The sequence below is a fragment of the Mirounga leonina genome, unplaced genomic scaffold, assembly GCF_011800145.1.
Source record: "Mirounga leonina isolate KUSES-001 unplaced genomic scaffold, KU_Mleo_1.0 Mir_418, whole genome shotgun sequence".
Taxonomy (NCBI): Eukaryota; Metazoa; Chordata; class Mammalia; order Carnivora; family Phocidae; genus Mirounga; species Mirounga leonina.
In genome coordinates this window covers 5,139,554-5,152,894 of record NW_023270739.1, presented here as the reverse complement: position 1 = coordinate 5,152,894, position 13,341 = coordinate 5,139,554, and the positions used below count along the sequence as shown (strand labels likewise).

Genomic DNA, 13,341 nt, shown 5'->3' with positions numbered 1-13,341 from the left:
GATCATGACCTGAGCCGAAGGCAGACGCTTAACCATCTGAGCCACCCAGGCGCCCTCCTCCATTGTATTATCTTTATATTTTTGCTGAAAATTAATTGTAATCATTTCTAGGGCTGCCATAATAAGAGTATCACAATCCGGGTGATTCAGAATGACAATAATATTATCTCACAGTTTTAGAGGCCAGAAGTCTGAAATCAGGGTGTCATCAGGGCCTTGCTCACTCTGAAACCTGTAGAGGAAGGATCTTTCTTTGCCTCTTCCAGCTTCCTTGGCTTGTTACAGCGTAGTTCCTGTCTCTGCTTTACATGGTGTTCTCCCTGTATCTCTTCTCATTGTCTTCCCTCTGTGTATGTCTATGTCCAAATTTCCCCTTTTTTACAAGGACAGTAGTCCTTGAACTAGGGCTCATCTTAATGTCATCTTAAGTTGGTTAAATTACAAAGACCCAATTTCTAAATAGGTCACACTCTGAAGTATTGGGGGTTAGGACATCAACATACCTTCTTTTAGGAACACAATTCAACCCATAACATTAATTGGCAATATGTATGGGTCTATTTCTGAATTGCTTATTCTCTTCCATTGTTCTGTATGTCTGTCATTTTGCCAGTGCCACACTGTGCTGTAGCTTTATAGTAAATACTGAAATCAGGTAGTGTGAGTTCTCCAGCTTTCTGCTTTTTCAAAATTATTTTGAGTAGTCTAATTCTTTTGCTCATTCGTTTAAATTTTGGAATCAGCTTGTCAGTTTCTCCAGAAATCCTTCTGGGATTTTGATTGAAAATATATTGCATCCTTTCCTTGTTCCCAGTCTTAGGGGCAAAGCATTCAGTCTTTCATCCTTAAGATTTTTTTTTTAAAGATTTTATTTATTGAGAGAGAGAGAGCATGCATGCATGTGCAAGTAGGGGGAGGGGCAGAGGCAGAGGGAGAGAGAAGATCTCAAGCAGACTCCATGCCGACTGCTGAGCCTGACACGGGGCTCTATCCCACAACTCTGAGATCATGACCTGAGCAGATATCAAGAGTTGGACTCTTAACCAACTAAGCCACCCTTGAAAGGCACTCCTTTCACCATTAAGATGTTAACTGTTAAGATTTTTGTAGATAGGGACGCCTGGGTGGCTCAGTTGGTTAAGCGACTGCCTTTGGCTCAAGTCATGATCCTGGAGTCCCGGGATCGAGTCCTGCATTGGGCTCCCTGCTCAGCAGGGAGTCTGCTTCTCCCTCTGACCTTCCTCCTTCTCATGCTCTCTGTCTCTCATTCTCTCTCTCTCTCAAATAAATAAATAAAATCTTAAAAAAAAAAAAGATTTTTGTAGATATCCTTTATTAAGTGAAGGAAATTTCCTTCTTTTTCTAGTTTGTTGAGAGTTTTTATCATGAATGAATGTTGCCTTTTATCAAATACTTTTTCTGTATCTGTTGAGATAGTCATATACTTTTTCTTCTTTAGTCTATTGATATGCTTAATTGCATTGATTGATTTTTAAATATTGAACAAGTCTTGCATTCTCAAGATAAATGCCACTTGGTCATGATGGTATTGTTCTTTTTATGCATTGCGGAACTTATTGGCATAAAATGTTCATAATATTCTTTTATTATCCTTTTACTGCCTCTAGGATCTGTAGTGAATATATCCTCTTTCATTCCTGATTTTGATAATCTGTGTCTTCTCACTTTTTTTCTGGTTCACTCTGTCAGAGGTTTATTGATTTTATTGATCTTCTCAAAGGAGCAGATTTTGGTTTCATTCGTTTTTCCTCTATATTTGTTTCCATTTAACTGATTTCTGTAGTTATCTTTGTTACCTATGATTTTTTTTGTTCTTTGCATACTTTGCATTAAATTCAGCAATAAATTCAACAACTTAGATAATGGACAAATTCCTTGAAAGTGCACAAACTACCAAAGCTCACTCAAGAAGAAAAAGACCATCAGAATCGCCTTAACTCTGTTAAATAAATTATACTTGGAAACCTTTCCACAAAGAAAACTCCAGGCACAGAAGGCTTCATTGGTGATTTTTATTTAACATTTAAGAAAGAAGTAATACCATTCTGTAAAGCAAACATTGTCCTGATACCAAAACCAAAAAAAGGCATTACTAGGAAATAAAACTTGGACATATGTCCTTCATACATAGATGTAGAAATTTTTTTTTAAGATTATATTTATTTGACAGAGACACAGCGAGAGAGGGAACACAAGCAGGGGGAGTGGGAGAGGGGGAAACAGGCTTCCCGCGGAGCAGGGAGCCCGATGCGGGACTCGATCCCAGGACCCTGGGATCATGACCTGAGTTGAAGGCAGACACTTAACGACTGAGCCACCCAGGTGCCCCAGATGCAGAAATTCTTAACCCAATTTTAGCAAATTGCATTCCATGATATATAAAAGGGGGAATGTATTACGATGACACAGTGGGGGGAGCTTCAGGTATTCCTCATGTTCCTTTCAGGTTTTTCTTTCCCCAACCTTGGGTATATTCCTCACACACATGCTCTGACCAGTATTCAGATAAAGATTGGGGTTACCCTCTGCAAATTTCTGAAGTTCTCTGTGCAAGCTTCCCTTCTCTATTTCTGTTCTACTCTGGCCGTCTCTAGCTCTCCACTCTGTCTCCTGGGCCAGCCTGCAGACTCTCTCCAGGTGGGAACTGGGGTGATCATAGGGTTCACCTCATTCATTTTCTCTCTCTCAAGGTTCACTGTCCTGTGCTGCCTGTCTTCTAGTGTTTGAAAACCATTGTTTTATGTATTTTTCTGTTGTAGTTGTTCAAGTTGGGAAAGTAAACCCAGCCCTTGTAACTCCATCTTGGCCAGACATGGGAGTCCTTAGTTGGAATATGAAATGATTGACTCACATTTTATTGTGTCACTATCCCAAAATTCGATTAATTCCCCTATGTTTGACATTTAAATTATTTTCATGTTTTTGCTGTTTTTATGTATTTTTTTTTTTTTAAGATTTTATTTATTTTGACAGAGAGACAGAGAGAGAGGGAACGCAAGCAGGGGGAGTGGGAGAGGGAGAAGCAGGCTTCCCGCAGAGCAGGGAGCCCGACGTGGGGCTCGATCCCAGGACCTCAGGATCATCACCTGAGCAGAAGGCAGACGCTTAACGACTGAGCCACCCAGGCACCCCTCATGTATTTTCATATTTACTTCATGCTGAAGTAAACATTTTCATGCACATACCTTTTTGCTTCTATGGCATTTTTTCCTTAAGTTTCCAGGAGAATAAGCAATTCATGAGTGAACTAATTTTCTATCACAAAACTAGTTCTTACCAGCACTGAGTATTTTATTTTATTTATTTTTAAATAGGATGCATGCCCAATATGGGGCTTGAACTCACGACCCCAAGATCAAGAGCCACATGCTCTAACAACTACGCCAGTCACGCATCCCAAGTATTCTATTTTAAAAAACAGTTTTATGTATGTTTATAGTTTATATACATATATATGTAAATATATATAATTATACATATATATATGTTCATATGTGTTTGTATATATATGAATGCTTCCATCATCAAAAGGGCTGACCTCCGTGGGTCTCTGGGTCTCAAATTCAATACCTCTAAAAAGGGACTCCATGAGGCCATTTTGGGAAAAGTGCTCATGCCTGGTCTCACCATGTTTGGCAGTGGCTATTGAGTGTTAATGATTGGTCCAGTTCAGGTCTGTGTTCACCCGGAACCAATCGACTAGGCTCAGAGAGAAGGCATGTAAATGTAAACAGCTTCCCAGAATTGTGTAGTCAGAAAGAGTGAGTAAAGGAAGCAGTCTCAAAAACTGTGGGGTCGGTGTGGTAGGGAGGTTGCTGTTTTCCAGACACCCAGAAAAAGGGAGAATATGGGATAAATAATTATTACCGTGGTGTGAAATGTGACATTTACTTTTTTTCATTTGCTGATGTTCATTCATTTGTCTAATTTATCTAATAAACGTTTATTAAGAGACTTCTGAGTGCCAGGGATGCAGAGGGAAACAAGATGCAGTCTAGTCTTGTGGAGTCAGTTGGCCAAAAAAGAAAAAGGAATAAAAATGCTATGAGGTAAGTGCTGTGATGGACTTATTCACAAGGCTTTATAGGAGCATAGGGAGAGAACCTCAACTGAAGGCAGAGAAGAGTCATGAAGGTGTATTAGTTATCTTTGATGCATAACAAATCACCCTAAAACTTAGTGGCTTAATGCAGAAATAATAATTTATTATTTCTTACTGGTTTCTATGGGTCAGAAATTCAGGAGCATCTCAGTAGGGAGATTCTGGCTCATGAGAGAAGAGAGTCTCTCATGACATTGCTGTTAGGATGTTGGCTGGGCCTGCAGTCATCTGAAGGCTAGGGACTAGGGGATCTACTTCCGAGGTGGTTCACTGAAGTGGCTTGCAAAGTTGGTGTCTCTCCATGGGCCTCCTTGAGTGTCCTTACAGCGTGGCAGCTGACTTTCCCCCAGAGCAAGTGATTCAGGAGACGAAGGTGGAAGCTGCAATGCCATTTATGGCCTGTCCTTGAAAGTTATACACGATCACTGCTGCCATAATTGGTCACAGAGGTTAGCTGTGGCTCAGTGTGGAGAGGGCCTACACAAGGGTGTGAATACCAGGAGGTAGAAACATTTGGGGCCATATTGGAGGCAGGCTACTGTAGAAGGCTTCTTTCTATGACAAGGTGGTGTTTCGTTTGAGTCAGCACGAATAAGAGTCTACCTGACAGATAAGGAGAAGACCATTAGAGACTAAAGAATGGAGACATTTGGGCAGCTGATAGGATAGGCCAGCATCACTGTAGAGTAAGGTAGAGGTGGGGATGATGAGAGAGGGGTAGAACCAGGTCATATAGGACCTTGTATTGTTAGAGAATATGGCCCTTATTCTGGGCATGAGTTAATAAGCAGGAGATCAGGGATCAGGTTTGCATTTCAGAAAGATAACTGTTGACCATAGGAAATAACTGGAAATACTAGTCTGGAGCTTGGGAGAAAGGGGTCATCAGAGGGAAGAGTGGTTGTGAAGCTTTTTTTAATTGAAGTATAGTTCCACACGATGTTCTATTGGTTTCAAGTGTATAACATAGTGATTTGACAAGTCTGTCACCACAAGTGTAGCTTCCATCTGTCCTCACACAAAGCTATTGCAATACCATTAATTATATTCCTCATGCTGTACTTTTTATTCCCATGACTTATTCATTCCATAGCTGGAAGCTGGTATCTCCCAGTGCTCTTCCCCCATTTTGCCCACCCCTCACCCTCCTCACCTCTGGCAACCATTAATTTGTTCTCCGTATTTATGGGTCTGTTTTTGCTTTCCGTTTTTTTGTTTGTTTTATTTTTTGGAGTCCACATAAAAGTGAAATCATGTTGTATTTGTCTTTCTCTAGTTTCACTTAGCATAAGACCCTCTAGGTTCATCCATGCTGTCACAAAGGGCAAGATCTCATCCTTTTTATGGCTGAGTAGTATTCCATTTGTGTTTGTGTGTGTCTGTGGGTGAACAGCACGTTGTCTTTATCCATTCATCTATCAGTGGACAGCTGGGTTGCTTCCCTATCTTGGCTATTGTAAATAATGCAGTAAATATCGGGGTGCATATATCTTTTCAAATGAGATTTTTGTTTTTTATGGATAAATACCCAGTAGTGTGATTAGTGGATCATATAGTATTTCTATTTTTAACTTTTTGAGGAACTTCCATACTGTTTTCCGTGGTGACTGTATCAGTTTGCGTTCATACCAACACTGCACAAGGATTTTTCTCCAAATCCTCGCCAACACTTGTTTTTCTTGTCTTTTGATTCTGCCCATTCGGACAGATGTAAGGTGATACCTCATTGTGGTTTTGATTTGCATTTCCCTGATGATGAGTGATGTGGAGCATCTTTTTGTTTGTTGGCCATTTGTATGTCATCTTTGAAAAACTCTTCAGGTCCTCTGCCCATTTCTTAATCAAATTATTTGGGTTTTTTTGGTGTTGAGTTCTGTAAGTTCTTTATATATTTTGGATACTAACCCTCTATCGGATATATCATTTGCAGATGTCTGCTCCCATTCAGTAGGTTGTCTTTTTGTTTTGATGGTTTCTTACCTCGTGCAGAGGCTTTTTATTTTGTATAGTCCCAATAGTTCTATTTTTGCTTTTGTTTCTCTTGCCTCAGAGGACCTATCTACAAAAATGTTGCTAAGGCCAGTTTCAAAGAAATTACTGCCTATGTTTTCTTCTAGGAGTTTTATGGTTTCACATTTCATATTTAGGTCTTTAAGATTGTTTTTTTTTTTTTTTTAAGTAGCCTCCATGCCCAGCCAGTTGGGCTTGAACTCAGAACCCTGAGATCAAGACCTGAGCTGAGATCAAGAGTTGGACACTTAACCGACAGAGCCAACCACATGCCCCAAGATTTTAATTTTTAAAGTATTTATAGTAGCTCCATTATCATCTTACTCCAGCCTTTCTTGGGACTTCCCTGGCTTTGTACTTCTTGCTCCCAGTTAGTTGTTATCAATAGTTTTCTGTGTCCTGTCATTTTCTCACAGAGAAAACAGTCTTTAGGATTCAGCCCTTTTGGAATACTTGTGACAAACCTGCAGTATTGTCAAGAAAATTAGAATAGTAGGTCAAGAGTGGATGAAGGATAAAATCTCCTTGATCGGGCGCCTGGGTGGCTCAGTTGGTTAAGCGACTGCCTTCGGCTCAGGTCATGATCCTGGAGTCCCGGGATCGAGTCCCGCATCGGGCTCCCTGCTCGGCGGGGAGCCTGCTTCTCCCTCTGACTCTCCTCCCTCTCATGCTCTCTGTCTCTCATTCTCTCTCTCTCAAATAAATAAATAAAATCTTTAAAAAAAAAAAAATCTCCTTGATCTATATCAAGAGCGAGCACCCCCCTTCCCAACACATACAGATTTACAGCGACATCTGACAGTCTGCTTTGTGAACAAAATTTGTCTTAAAAGAAATCGTAAGGGCGCCTGGGTGGCTCAGTTGGTTAAGCGACTGCCTTCGTTCGGCTCAGGTCATGATCCTGGAGTCCCTGGATCGAGTCCCGCATTGGGCTCCCTGCTCGGCAGGGAGTCTGCTTCTCCCTCTGACCCTCCCCCCTCTCATGTGCTTGCTCTCTCTCATTCTCTCTCTCTCAAATAAATAAATAAAATCTTTAAAAAAAAAAAAAAAGAAATCGTAAGATTGGCAGACAAGGGAGAAATATACTGGAGATAGAGTAAAAAGATACCTTTAAGCATGTAAATTTCATTTAAAAAATTCCTTCTGTAGCACCTCAGAGTTGCTTGTGTTGATCCTGGTTTTCAAAAGTTTGCCTCCCAGTACCCCTGTGACAACAGCAGGGCAGCTGGTGACGTGGCCAACTCCTTAGCTGCTTTTACCGGCTTCCAGATGGCTGCTTTCAGGAAGGTTTCCATAGCGACCAGAGGCAGGAAAAACCTGCCTGCCCAGCTTAGCAATATCATATCTGGCTCCTCCTGGGAACGTGGAGACTCAGAGCAGTCGGTGGGAGATGGTGGCAAAGATATATTATTGCAGAGACTCTTTAAAATATATCCAGAATCTGACCATTTCTTGCTGGTCCCACTGTAGCAAAGCCAGCGTCATTCCCACCGGCGTCCCTGGCAAGCCTCCTGCTTGCAGCCTTTTCTGCACGGCACGAGAGCTTTTAAAACCTAAGTCAGATTCAGGTTCACCTCTGCTCAGAACCCTGCTGTGATGCCCACCTCACTGAGAATAAGATCCAAAGTCTGCACACAACGGCCAGGCCCTCCGTGACTCCTGCTGCGTCTCCCACCCGAGTTTGCTCTCGCTGTCCCGGTTCCCAATCCACTGGCCACCTTGCTGCTGTTCCAGCCTTCCAAGTATGTTCCTGCCTTAAAGGCTTTGCACTTGCTATTCCTTCTGCCTGGATCCCTTTTCCCTCAGATAGCCACATGACTTGATTGCTCACTTCCTTCTGTTTTGGTCTTTGCTCAGATGCCGCCTTCTCTTCAGAGGGCTTTTCCTGACCACTTTATTATACATAACCCCTCTCTTCTGTACTCTCTGTACTTTTTACCTTCTTTATTTTTCTTATAGTACTGTAGTTACCGTGATCTGACTCAGCTATTTTTATGCTTATTGTCTGATTCTCTAATGTAACACCTGGGACTTCTGATTTTTCACTATTGCATCTCAGCCCTTAGAACCATGCCTGGATTGTGGTGGCACTCTGTAAATGTTCGTTGAGTGAAGCAATGAGTGGGAGGCAAGCTAAAACGGTTAGCTAAGAAGCTAAGCTTCTTGGCCCCCTCAGTTCTCCACTGCCAGAGACAGCTCATTTCCTCCACTGTCAGCAACGCCTGCTTCCTTCACACTTTGTCCCCCCGGAAGAAACAACCAAATCACTACCTCTGTGGCATCAATGATGAGGATGCTGGTGATGATCTAGCTGGTGGCCGTGTGACATCAGTTCACCAGGCAGGATGGGGAGGTAGCATGGTTTTGTAGGAGGGTACGTTGTTGGAGTCTATTTGGAAAACTATACATGTGTCTTTTCTAGGCTTATTTTCTTCTGTATAATGAATAGAAGTATCTACTTCAAAATGTGTTATAAGGATTGAATGATGTGATTTTAAAACTTCTAGTTCATTCCCTTTAGTGGAAACATATGTATTGCTCCATCCAGCATGAAATTCTCATTCAAACCTGGCCCTACATATCTGTTATACTGAAGGAAGACATTCTGTTTTTGTTTTTTTAAGATTTATTTATTGGAGAGCGCATGGATGCGTGCAAGTAGGGGAAGGGGCAGAGGGAGAGAATCCTCAAGCAGACTTCCCACTGAGCACAGAGCCCCATGCAGGGCTCAATCCCACGACCCTGACATCATGACCTGAGCCAAAATCAAGAGTCAGACACTTAACCACTGAGCCACCAAGGTGCCAGGAAGACATTCTGTTTTCATTATTATCCTTATTCAGAATGGACAAGCCTAGGATGGCCGACCTGTTAGGGAAGCGGATCCTGCCATCTGGCTCTCAGTGGTTCTTGTCTGGAAGCAGGAGGGAGCAGCTCTCCCAGTTGGGCAGCAAGGCCTCCCTGATGGGCATTTAGGCCAAATATGGCATGGTTGGGCTGTGTCTGAGGCAGGAGTGGAGGTTGGTGACCAGCTGAGCTGCCCTTATGAGCTACAAGATGACTCTTTTGCCCCCAAATTTGCAAATGTGTCTTTGAAGAGAACGGGGATTTTTTTTTCACATGCCCACCATGAACATATGCTCAAGTTAAGGGTCCATAGGGTGATGTTTTCCCAAAGCTGCCTTTGATTTTCCTTTTTTGCTTCCTTGTCAGTCACCTGACCCTCTGGTCTCCCAGAATTCTGTGGCAGAGGGCGTGGAGGTGAGGCGCTGCTGTGGGCTGGAACAGCAGCAACCCCTGAAAAATGGCAGGAGAAGACGTTTCTTTAGGTCCGGATCTGGAGGAACATGATTTCAAAAACTGGAAGGCAGCTTGTCCTAAAATATTTCAGCCACATCACCTTATTGCTACCTCTTGTTTCTTTCACGGAGTCTAAGCCTTTCATTCCGTAGTTGGAAATGAAAGGCTTAATATTCAGAAAAAGCTGAGGAAACTGCTCCAGAAACTGCATTTCTGTTGAAGCTCAGGTAATAACAGATTCTTTCTAGATCTACTAGGAACAGGTTGGAAATGAGAAGTTAGAGAGTTAGAGGACACCCCATTTGATGGTTTTTTCCTTTTTAAATTATAGCCATAATTCACATGCTATAAAATTCACCATTTTTATTTGAAGTGTGCAGTTCACTGGTTTTAGTATTTCATACTGTTGTGCAACTATCACTACCATCCCATTCTAGAACATTTTTCATCTCCCCCAGATGGAAACCCTGTTTTAGTGGTCACTCTGCAGTCCCATCTCCCCCAACCCTTGGCAGCCACTAGCCTGCTTTCTACCCATGGATTTGCCTCTTTTGGACATTTCACTTAAATGGAATCATACAGTCTTCACCCTCTTGTGAGTGGCCTCCTTCACTGAGCATAATGTTCTCAGGGTCCATTGATAGAGCCACACGTATCAGTACTTCGCTCCTGTTTACGGCTGAATAATGTTCCACTGCATGGATGGTCCAGACATTCTGTATATCCACTCATCAGTTGGCTTGTTTCTCCTTTTTGGCTATATAATGAATAACGCTGCTATGAACATTGTATATAGGTTTCTGGGTGGATGGACATGCTTTCATTCCTCTTGGGTGAGTAACTACAGGAGTGGAATTACTGGGTCATATGGGAACTCCCATGTTTACCTCTTAGACAAACTACCAGACTGTTCTCAACAGCAGCTTCTCCATTTTATATTTCACAGACCACCAGCAATATAAGGGTTCTACTTTCTCCATGTCCTCGTCCACACTTACAGTCTGTCTTTTTGATTATGGCCATCTTAGTGGGCGTGAAATGGTACCTCACTGAGGCTTCAATTTGCATTTCCCTGATGAATAATCTTTTTACCTGCTCATTGGCCATTTATATCTCTTTGGAGAAATGTATATGCAGATCTTTTCCCCATTTTGTCTTTTTGTTGAGTCCTCATTTTTTTTTTTAATTTTTTTTTTTTTATTTATTTGCGAGAGAGAGAATGAGAGACAGAGAGCATGAGAAGGAGGAAGGTCAGAGGGAGAAGCAGACTCCCTGCCAAGCAGGGAGCCCGATGCGGGACTCGATCCCGGGACTCCAGGATCATGACCTGAGCCGAAGGCAGTCGCTTAACCAACTGAGCCACCCAGGCACCTGAGTCCTCATTTTTTGAGAGGACAAAAAGGAGGGAGGCAGGAATTTCAGTGGCAACAGGAGAGATCTGGATTAGATTTCGACCTCCTGGTTTCCCAGCTATAAGGCTAGTGGAGAATGTGGTAGAGCGGATGGTTTGGTGAAGGGGAAAAGTTCAGTGTTGAGGTGAATTCGAGGTATTGACTCAGAGGCTAAGTTGTATTCTGCGAAATGGTTCCTCAAAGATTCTAGCTCAGGGAAACCTATTCACGGAGGTTTGGCCGGTTTTTTTTCCTTTTAAAGAAGCATTTGCCTGAGCCTAGGGCATCAGGAAGACTGTATGTACGATTCTTTCCTTTAATAACGGAACTGAGTGGGCACTCCCCTTGGCTTACAGAGCTGTTAACATCAGTTTTGTAGCTTCTTCAGAGTGTTTCATGTATCCTCTCCCAGACGAAATGTTCAGAATAGGAGGCATTTCTTTCAAGTGTGGCTTTTCCTTCTCACTGTCCCTTGGCCAGCAGAATCACACTACTCCCAGGAGAGGGGCTGCATTATAATGACTTTCCCCTCCGCTCTCCTACCAGGGCAGATGTTTCTGGACCAGATGAAGCCTGAGGAGCCTTCCAGCTGTAAAATAATAGGCTAGGAAGCCTTCTAAGTGTGGATTTGCAGAAGACTTGCCCCGCCTCTCCACACAATGTCAGGTGGGAGGCAGGCCCTGGGCTGGAATTGGGTGAGAGGCTGTCTGAAAGAGGGGAGGGTCTCACCCTCCCATCCAATGGAGTGGAAGCAGGACAGGCCTTTGAGGAAAGAGTGCGAGAAAGGAGGAGGTCCTCCTGCCGGGAATCCAGGGTTACCACACCTTTTCATGGCTCAGATCTCCAGGTTCTGTGAATCCCTCCCTCCAGCCTGCAAATCCTCACACTTGGATGGGGGAAGAAGCAAAGAGATGGAATTTGGTTTTGTTTTGTAACATGCTGCTTTTTTTCTTTTCCTTCCTCCAGAAAGTTGCTCATTTTTAGGTCTCTTCCCCTCCCCCATCCATTCCACTTTCAATGGTGCAGTCCCTTTTCTGCTGAGGCCCTTTCTGGGGGGGAGTGGGGATGTCCCACCTTGATTTTTGCCCCTGAACGCTCTGCATTTTCTTAATTTCCTATTCCTGGTCCTCCTTGATTTTAGGAAACCACATCCCTTCTGCCAGTGGCCCCTTCTCAGCCCTGACTCCGAGCATGTGGCCCCAGGAGATCTTGGCCAAGTACACGCAGGTACAGCTTTGTGCCTAGGCTTCGGCGCCCAAGGGAACCCACTGCTTTAGACTTCCTGCAGCCACCCCACTGTGTTCACGTGGGCTCAGAAGCCACCATCAGAGATGGCACCTTAGCTCCATATCCTCTGGGAATTAGTCATGAGGTTGGAGGAAAAGTATTCGGCACTGTGTGCTCAGTATTATGAAGACACAGAAATGCATAAAATCTGTTTCTTTCCTTGATCTCATTATCTTTGACCTCTGAGGAGAACAAGGAAAATGCTGGGCCAGTTCAAGAAGGTGGTGGCCCCTTTGGCTGAGGGATGACCACAGAAGCTTCAAGGAAGGGGTGGTCTTTGATCTGAGTCTTGAAGGCCAGTGGAACTTCAGCAGGCAGCAATGTGGGAGGCATCTTCCAGAATCTGTGGTCCCAGACTGGCGGCCACACAACTGACTTCTCCTAATCCTGGTTCTAGAAGGAAGAGTCAGCGGAACAACCAGAGTTCTGCTACGATGAGTTTGGCTTCCGCGTGGACAAGGAAGGTAAGATGGAGCCCCTGGTGTGTAATCTTGCTGCTGTCCGTGGGGAGGACTCCAGCTCCAGCAACTCTCCGTGGTGCCACTATGACCTGGGCTCTGCAGAGGGGCTTCACCTGCTCCTGCGCTGACGTAAAAGTGTCACCCTCAGAGGCAATTCTCAGTATATGGAAACCTCTGAGTTTTTTAAAATTTAGGTTAATTTTATTATTGTAGTGAAGTAAAAAAATACAGAAAAGTATAAAGATTAAAATAAATTAATCCATAATCCCACAACCTGAAGATAATTGCTGACATTTCAGTTTCTTTTTCTCCTGGCTCTGTGTGTGTGTACTTTTCGTAACTAACATGTAATCTACATATTTTTATATTGCTCTTATGTCTCTTAACATTATTTACCATGAGCATTTCTTCTGTCAGTTAAGACCTCTTTAAAAGCATATTTTTCAGTGGCTGCATAATATGCCTTTATAAGGGACTGATCATAATATTTTATAACCACTCTTCTGTAAGTGGGCCTCTAGGCCATTTCCATTGTTTCCTACTCTAAATACACCTGCTGGTTTCCAAGTGGGCTGTCGGGAAAGCTGTCTGCCGGAAGCCAGGACAGCCTGTCACCAGGATGTAACTATGACTAGAAGATTTTAATGGGCTGAAACCAGTCCTCTTCAGGTCACTCATATTCCAATTCTGATGTAAGTTTTCCTTGCTCCCTGGTTTGCAGGCAAATACTTGGAAGTTAAAAAGTTGGGCCTGTGAGGAACACAGGGAA

The 13,341-nt window shown here is 43.2% G+C and overlaps 1 protein-coding gene across 5 annotated transcripts in view; it reads left to right on the top strand.

The window, feature by feature from the left end:
- The window catches only part of SGSM3 (small G protein signaling modulator 3), a 50,532-nt gene that overhangs the window by 29,218 nt on the left and 7,973 nt on the right, over nt 1-13,341 (top strand). For 4 of the 5 annotated variants that reach the window (XM_034987458.1, XM_034987459.1, XM_034987455.1 and 1 more), the window contains exons 2-4: nt 11,371-11,490; nt 11,966-12,051; nt 12,509-12,575. In XM_034987458.1, coding sequence (XP_034843349.1) covers nt 11,484-11,490; nt 11,966-12,051; nt 12,509-12,575 — 160 coding nt within the window. In that variant the 5' untranslated portion in view covers nt 11,371-11,483. Of the gene's footprint in view, nt 1-10,755; nt 11,491-11,965; nt 12,052-12,508; nt 12,576-13,341 lie in introns of those variants that run through there. The other variant, XM_034987456.1, reaches the window with a different exon arrangement.